Genomic DNA, 8,658 nt, shown 5'->3' with positions numbered 1-8,658 from the left:
GTGGTGATGGTGAATATGGCAATAGCTGCCATGGGAGCTTCCTTCTCTTCTTCTCTTCTCAGGAGAATGGTGCAGTAACTACGAATAGTGAACACAACATGCCGCCAGCACTTCCTCCTCTTCCTCGCACTCCTCTATGATAATAATGTATCAGTTTGATCCATTCAAACCGAACGGTTTAACCTTTGACCCGGAAATTAAAGGTTAAGCGGTTTCATTTTCGGATCGATTTTTGAAATCATGGTTATATGTTTTTATTCATGGGAGATAGTTCACACAGCAGCGTCTGTGTGCACGGCCTCGCGAGGATTGAATCCGAGTTCTCCGAGGTCCGGGGAGAGAGTGAGAGATATAAGCACGGGGGAGCAATGGACCAGAGTATCAGGAAGCAGGTTTAGATTTTAGATAGGAAAACACCCAATCAAAAGGGTCTTTGAGTTCCACGTGTCGTCAGATGGAACTAGCGTATCGGAGAGAGAGAGATTGTGGTTTGTGGATAGAAAAATAAAAAACGTATGGACAAAAGAAAGATGGTTTCACTTGCAAGCATTTTTGTTCCATAAGCTAGTAAAGGAAGAAGAAAGCAGAGGGAGGGAGAGAGAGAGAGAGAGAGAGGACAAACAGAAAGCAAGCCAGAGAGAAGACATAGTTGTTATTTGTTTGGGAGGAGGCCATGGCGATGGCGTGCACAGGCGCATCCTCGATGGCGGCAGCCGTATTAGGGCCTCGTCTCCCCACCTCCAAGCCCTCACGCAGCTCCGCCTTACCTTACCTCCCACCTTGCCCAGCTACTCTGTCTTTCTCGACCTCCTCCTTCCACGTTTCAGGTTCTAATCTCTCTCTGTATTCCTCCTTCCTTTCATTTTGTCGTTATTTTTTAGGAGAGAGAAGTGGTATAATATGCTGAATCACAACAAGTTTTTCAGTTTCCTGACTGTAATTTCCGCTGTAAGTTTTTTATTGAACATTGTCCACTTTTATCATCTTGTTGCAAAATTAGGGGGAAAGTTGAGGTTAATACATTAATTTGGAGTATAGCTACACTAGCCAAGTTAACGGATTCAGGTCCTGTTTCAGAAAGCCCTTCTAATTCCACAATGTTAATAGCATAAATCTTCTGATTGAATTTTGGAGTTAATATACAGAAATGGGTATTTTTGTTGCGATATGTCAAATATCTAACCCGCTTCCCTGTTAAGTGTTGTTTACTGTAAGGGGGAAATAAGAGACTGATCAATATGTGCCTTTTGCATTGCCATTTAAGATTGAAATTTCAATGGGAACTGGATTTTAGGCTATGTTTGGTTTGAAGGAAAAGGTAGGGAAAGGAAGGGAAAGACAGGGAAACCTATGCAAGGCTTGTAAAGCTTTTCTTACATTTTCCTTCAAACCAAAAATGAGGAAAAGGTCGGGAAAGGAAGGCAAAGGTAAAAAAACCTTTATAAGCCTTGTATAGGTTTCCCTGTCTTTCCCTTCCTTTCCCTACCTTTTCCTTCAAACCAAACATAGCTTAAGAGTTCAATCATCGGAAATGACACAAAATCAACTGAAGTCACAGGTGAAACTGACATTATGTTGAGTACTTCTTGTGATGTTTATGGGACCTTAAACCCCCTATTGATTGTTAATTTGGGAAGGAGAAATGCCTGATACTATTCATCTGGGGTTCATCACAATAGTTCCTTTCATGTTAATGGGTTTTTTGGGTGCTGATGCTGATCACAATAAACTAATGGAATTACGGTCTTGAGATTTTTTTATTTTTCCCTTTTCTCATCTTCCCATCTGAGACTGAGGCAAAAGGAAGCTCCAAGTCCTTGTGAAATTTCAACATGAGATCTAACCTTTTTTCTTATACTTCACACTAATTGAGCTGTCATGTCGATTAGAATGTACGGGAACTTTTTTTTTTGAAAAGGTAAGGTAATTTATTAAAATACCAGTACAAAGGAGCCTAGGCCATTAGAGGCTGCCTAGAACCACCACAAGTTACAGATACAACCAGTTCTGAGATCTAAACAACAGACTCAAATTCTGATTTTTAAACAACTCCGATGCCGACACCCAGGACAGAAGTTTACCCACAGCTATCTGCACCATTTCCTCTGAAGATTTAGCTTTTCCCTGAAAAATTCTGTTATTTCTTTCAATCCAGATAGTCCAAAGCACAGCAGCCGGGATAGTCTTCCAAACCAAGATACCTTTCTTGCTGAGACCCTCAATCTGCCAACACAATAGCAGATCCTTCACAGAAATTGGCATTACCCAGCTGATTTCCAAAGCTTGGAGAAAATGCCTCAGAAATTGACATTAGAATGTGCGGGAGCTCACTAGCATGGTATTCAGTTTTTCTTGTGTCATATTAGGCTTACCATCGTATGGGTTCATCATTCGGCTTCTAAGTCCAATCTTTTCATTGCTTTGGAGGCAGAGGAATCATTTATTTTGTCTACAATATTTGGATTAATCAATTAAGCTAAACTGGAACTTCTGGAATACTGTATCTTCATCCATGAGAATGACCAAGGGGCTTTTATTCATCATTTTCTTGTATTGTTGTTGTTGAGGTGGTGGTGGTTTTGTGCCATGTATATCTTAGAACCTGGAGATATTTAAAAGAATTAATAGAAAATCAAATGTTGAAACATAGAACCAGCAGTGCTGATAAAAAGAATAGAACCGACAGTTTGTCATTACATTGAACATCCTTTGCTTCGGAAAAGAAAAGGAACTGAACTTCCATGAGATCCTAAAACCATAGGTGTATTACTTTTTGGGATCTTTTGGAAACAGAGAATGGCAGGCTTATCTAGGGTTCCCCATAGTATATGTTTAAAAAACAGAGAGAGCACTTATTTCTCTATAGTGTTTTTGATTAATCAAGGTAGCTAAACTGGAACTTTTCCATGACCAGAGGGTATTAATTTGGGATTGTCTTGTCTTATTGTTATTGTGGCTTTGTTCTATGTATATCTTAAAATCTGGATACATTCAAAAAGATAAATAAATACAAATCAAATGTTGATGAAACATAGAACCAACAATTTATCATTACATTGCATCTTCTTTGCTTTAGCAAACAAAGGAAACTGAATTTTGGGATTCCTTATGAAACAGAGAATCACAGGCTTACTTCACTTCAGGTCAGAGCTTCTTCCTCAGAAGAAACATCTGGTTCGGTTGAAGTTGAAGAGGTATTCACAGACTTGAAGGAGAAGGTGGGTGGTGCAACTATCTTGATCTCTGTACCATTGAGTTAAAATAAAGCCTGTATGGATGATCAGATTCCATCAGTCACATGTCTAGACATGACATGGCCTTTGATTCACATTTGATCTTGTGGTGTTGGGAAAACTGTTTATAGGGTCTGACAGCTTAGTGACATGTGACCCACCTTTTCCCTACTGATTTATTCATTACTTGATCATGATTTTAAAAGGCTTTGAGGCGAGGTGTTGAGGCATATGCCTCGAGGTGAGATCAAGGTTCAAAATATCGATACAGGCCGATATGCCAGTTGGGGCGTATTGGCCTGTATCTTAGCTCGTTTTTTTCTGTCTACCCCCTGAACCAGGTCAGACCCCAAAACACCCACTGTAGGAGTGTATTGGGAAGCCACTGATACGGTATGTATTGGCTGATACGGCCCAATACGTATCGAAATTTTGAACCTTGGGTGGGATGGAGCCAAAATGCCTAGCCTCAAGCTCCTTATTTCTGTGACAAGAGGCTACAGCTTCGCGTTTGATGAGGCATCATTAAATTAAAAAAAAAAAAAAGTGAAGAATTTAAAATATAGCAAATTATAATACTCCTTAGAACTCAAGAAAACTTGATTATCTAGTTGGTTATAAATAAAATAAAAGAATATAACTTCAAATATCTCTCTCAACCCAAAAGTATCAGTTTAATGTACCACATGTGATACAAGCATCTCCATTTAGAGCTTTAATTGGGTCAGATTTGTATCATATCAACCCAAATCCAAACCCAACCTGAAAATGAATCAGATCTAGGGATCTCGGATCAGATTTGGATCCTTTCTTGCTTGGATTGGTTTCATATTTAATCCAAGTCTGTTTTACTGCCTTTAAAATGAAGAAAGTTTTTAAAAAGTTAATGTCTTTGTAACTTATATATAATTAATTTATATAAATATGGAATATTGAATTTATTAGTTTTTAGTTATAAAATTTAATTGGTCTTGAATCTTAATTGGATTGGATGGGGTTAAATCCTCATCTGATCCAATTATTAAGCAATATAGCCTATAACATCCGAATCCAAAATAGTAGAATTGGATGTTGGATTGGGAATTGGACTTTCAGGGTCCATCCCTATCTCCATTTATACACCCATGATACATGACAATGGGATCCACCGATTGCAAACATAAAATAATAATTCTGATTTTTCTTTAATGAAAGTAAATAAAATAAAAGTAATAATATACAAAAAATTGAACAAAATTGTCAAATAACTTTTATCCACTCTCAATTACTTGCAAGCCATCTAGTTCCAATAAAGGAATTGTATATAATGAAAAGTATTCATTTTAAAAATTTTTAATTTAGGTAGAAATGGGGGTGCATCAGCTGATGTGTATTGTATAGGTGACCCTCCGATATGCCCCTACAGTGAGTGTTTCAGGGTTTGGCCTGCTTCACAGGGTAGACAGGCCTTAAACCAACTCCCATGAACCAACTTGTAAAAAAAACTAAAAAAAAATAATAAAAGGCCGCCAAAGATACAGACCAATATGCCCCATCTGGCATTCAGCCAGTATCAATATTTAGAACCTTGGGCTGGTTGTAGTAGACTTGGGATCAAATTCCACCTGCACCAGGGTTGGGGGGTTATGGGTTTAGAGGATGGGCTACCCCCTGTTGTGTAACCCCACGGAGCAAATAGATATATGAATAATCTAGTAATATGCAAAGTAAATGGATTATTTTATTTAGGTAAGGAAGGTCATAACCATGGAACAAAATAAAATATAAAATTTCAAATATGTAGGCTCCAGATTAGAAAGTATATGGAAGTAAATATATAAATTTTCTATGAAAGAAATAAACCATTCTAACATACATAAAAAAATTATATAATATATATTAAATGTGCATATTACTTTGAGGCTTATACCTCACCTTTCCAACACCTAACCACCTTGCATTAAACAGAACAGAATGGTGAAATATCGATAAAAAAAAAAGGAACAGAATGGTGAAATAGGATTCATGTAATCAACCCCATGTAGTCGGGATAAGGTTTAAATGATGATGATGACGATGACTTGACTATACGTGTGCTTTTTTCTTGCCATTTAAAGTGGGATGCAGTTGAAAATAAGTCTACAGTACTACTTTATGGAGGTGGGGCAATAGTAGCAGTTTGGCTATCTTCAGTTGTGGTTGGTGCCATCAATTCGGTTCCTTTGGTATGTGATCTTTTTGGTTTTCTAATTAAAATGAACTGCTACATTACTTTTTGGCCTCTGCATTACTAAGGGGGCGTTCTATTTTTGGATTTTTGAGAGGGGGAAAGTTGGTCAATGGGATTTTGATTTCCATTGACCAAGAATCCCATATTCTTTTTTCAGATTTATGTGGGGATAAGGGATATCCATCTCCTAAGTGGGTAAATAACTTTCCCACCTAGGGAGAAAGTTATCAACACTTGAATGGGACAAAAATGCCCATTTTAATAATGGATTTTTATGGCTAAAATGGCCATTGCTTTATTTACATGAGAAATCAAAGAACATAGGTAAATGCACTTACCCGAGTAAGTGTTTTCCAGGAAAAAACTTACCCAGGTAACTGCATTTATCTGGGTAAGTAACTTACCAAAAAGTGAATGGAGTCTAAGAGTTAGAAACACCACAAGTGAAAAACAGATGAACAAAGTATTCATTTATCTTCACCAATCACCCCAGAAAGCATAAGATAACTTAGGCCCTGTTCACTTTTCAGTAAGTTACTTACCCGGGTAAATGCAGTTACCTAGGTAAGTTTTTCCTGGGAAACACTTAGCTGGGTAAGTGCATTTACCCATGTTCTTTTATTTCTCATGTAAATAAGGCAATGACCATTTTAGTCATAAAAGTCCATTATTAAAAGGGGCATTTTTGTCCCATTCAAGTTTTGGCAACTTTCCCCCTAGGTGGGAAAGTTATTTACCCACCTAGGAGATGGGTATCACTTACCGGGTAAGTGATACTTAGGAAAATGAACTTTCCCTGGTCCCCACATAAATCTGAAAAAAGGACAAGGGATTCTTGGTCAATGGAAACCAAAATCCCATTGACCAACTTCCCCCCTCTCAAAATCTGAAAAAAGAATGCCCCCTAAATGAATTTTGCTGAAATCTTTTCTTGTTCTCTTGCCAGCTTCCAAAGATCATGGAATTAGTAGGGCTTGGATACACCGGTTGGTTTGTCTACCGATACCTCCTCTTCAAGGTAAAATCTGAAAGACTAGTAAACTTACAGATTATGTAATCAGAATTATCTCCCAATTTGATCCATGTTCCTAATTAAGTAGTGATATGGGAAAAGACATTCTTTCATTTACTGCTTTGATATGCATTTAGTGGCAAATTTTGCTAGCTCTAAGAAATTCTTTTTTATACCCTATACCCAAGTCGACGAGAATTACCATATTAACATGGAGTGGAAAAACTGTAGATGCCATTAGTATGGCTTTTGGACAATGGCTAAGGATTACTGACATTAGAGTCAACTGCCGAGCTTGGCAATTGATAAATATTATTTTTCTATGTTCAAGATAAATGACACATAAATTTACTTGTACAAACCAAATGTTATTAACTAATATGCCTGAATTATTCAGTCAAGCAGAAAGGAACTAGCTACTGACATTGAAGCATTGAAGAAAAAGATTACTGGAAGCGAATAGAGCCAAATGAGTTGGGTGGTGAAGTGTATCATAATACATCTAGTCCGGCTCATTGATTCAATGTGTTCTCTAGATCTCCCATATAAGAGACATTTAAATCCTGTACTGTAAGTGCATTCTCTGTTTTCCTTTTGCTTTATACCAACCAGCCTGTTTCTTGGAATGACAGTGGGCGATTTTCTTAATAGCTAATTGCAAAGATTCTGTGTTGGTCGAGTCTGAGTTCGTCTACCATGGACCTAGATATCCAAATCTAATTTTCCGTGAAATTCTAGTAAATATTTAATTTGCAACTCTTGGAAAATTTGCTCCAGACATGTGTAGGGCGAAGAAATCACTCGTTATGTAGTAGCATTTCAGCTAGCATATTTACAATTGACCTGTTTGTCTACCCGCATGGATGGAACCCCAAATAAAATGAAGATCAAGGATCATTTGGTTCATGGAATCGGAATCAGAATAGTCTATTCTTTCACTGATAATTCCCACAACACAGGTGCAGGTGGGATTCAATTCCAAGTCTCCACTACGATTAGTAGGAGACCTTACCAACCAGTTGGTTGGCATTCAGACTGGAATCAGAATTAACTAGAATGGATTCTCATCTCCAATGGAAAGGGAGGGAATGGCCATTCCCCTAAATGGGAGAATGTTATTTCACGAGGAAAGGGAATCAGATTCTAATTTTGTCCAATCAAGCAGTTTAAATCGGATTCATTTTGATTCCAATTTCAGACCCCTATTTTGGCAAACCAAATGGATCCTAATAGTTAGAAGCAAGGATCAAAAAGTCACAATGTATCGGCCCATATTGGGGGCTTCCTAATACGCACCTATAATGGGAGGTTCAGGTCAGACTTTGGTTCAAAGGGTAGAGGGGCCTTAAATTGACCCTTCTGGACCAGATTGAAAAAAAAAAAAAAAAAAAAAAAAAAAACTAAAAAACTGACCCTTCTAAGAAGAGCCATTTTGTAGTGGCTTTATCTTTCTTCTCTTTTGATTTTGAAGTTGTTAGAGTTTGCAAAAGCTTGTGGTTGATTGCAATCCTCAAATGTTGGTGTGTGAGAGTTTCTTGCAATGTAAGTGTGTAAAAAGGGAGGAATAACCTCTTTCTCTCTAGGCAAGGCTATTTGTGGCTTAGGATTATGTTTACCATTTCAACCCACTTTGCTAATCAATCCCATGTAAGTGGAATATTGAGTTACGGTTAATTCCAATACATTCACTATTATTTAAGAGACCAAGAGTTAGTGATCTTGCTAATGGGACCGCCCTATTACAATAGAACATGGCCTAATTGGACTTAATACACTTGGATCATTGCGCCACAGGGTCATGTTCCATAGATTTAAATCATGGGCCCATGGAGGCCCATATTAACTTGTAATGGTTAACATGGAAATTAAGCCCATTTATTTGACTTGGAAATTCACATGTCTACACCTAGAATACAAATGTAAAACTTGGCCCACTATGATATTTTATTTTGAAATCAAAAGCAACTAAATCTCCGAAACCTTAAAGTCTCTACTACAACTAGGATCTTTGTCACCCCAGCCCGTATGTTCGAATTCAAAGGAGAACCATTGGAAAGATGAGATGTCTCGGACTTATAGATATAATGCCCATTGCAAGACAGGAAACCTTAATTTCACTATTATTTTTTTCCTCCCTTTCTTTTTTGAGGATCTTGTGTCATGAGGAAGAAGATATTGAACAGTACTCCTGACATACATGATAA

At 37.6% G+C, this 8,658-nt stretch overlaps 1 protein-coding gene across 1 annotated transcript; it reads left to right on the top strand.

Annotated features, from left to right (window-relative positions):
- Positions 1–266: 266 nt before the first annotated feature.
- Positions 267–7,136, top strand: LOC148845803 (protein CURVATURE THYLAKOID 1A, chloroplastic-like). Its single transcript, XM_088952677.1, has 5 exons — positions 267–827; positions 3,118–3,218; positions 5,330–5,437; positions 6,389–6,460; positions 6,852–7,136. The coding sequence occupies exons 1-5, from the start codon at positions 674–676 to the stop codon at positions 6,915–6,917; spliced, it is 501 nt and encodes a 166-aa protein (XP_088808803.1). The 5' UTR covers positions 267–673; the 3' UTR covers positions 6,918–7,136.
- The last annotated feature ends 1,522 nt before the right edge of the window (positions 7,137–8,658 follow it).

Source organism: Nelumbo lutea, chromosome 7, assembly GCF_056320005.1.
Source record: "Nelumbo lutea isolate HS-2025 chromosome 7, American lotus-T2T, whole genome shotgun sequence".
Taxonomy (NCBI): Eukaryota; Viridiplantae; Streptophyta; class Magnoliopsida; order Proteales; family Nelumbonaceae; genus Nelumbo; species Nelumbo lutea.
Note: the sequence above shows the minus strand (reverse complement) of the source record. Positions and strands in the feature narration are given on the sequence as shown.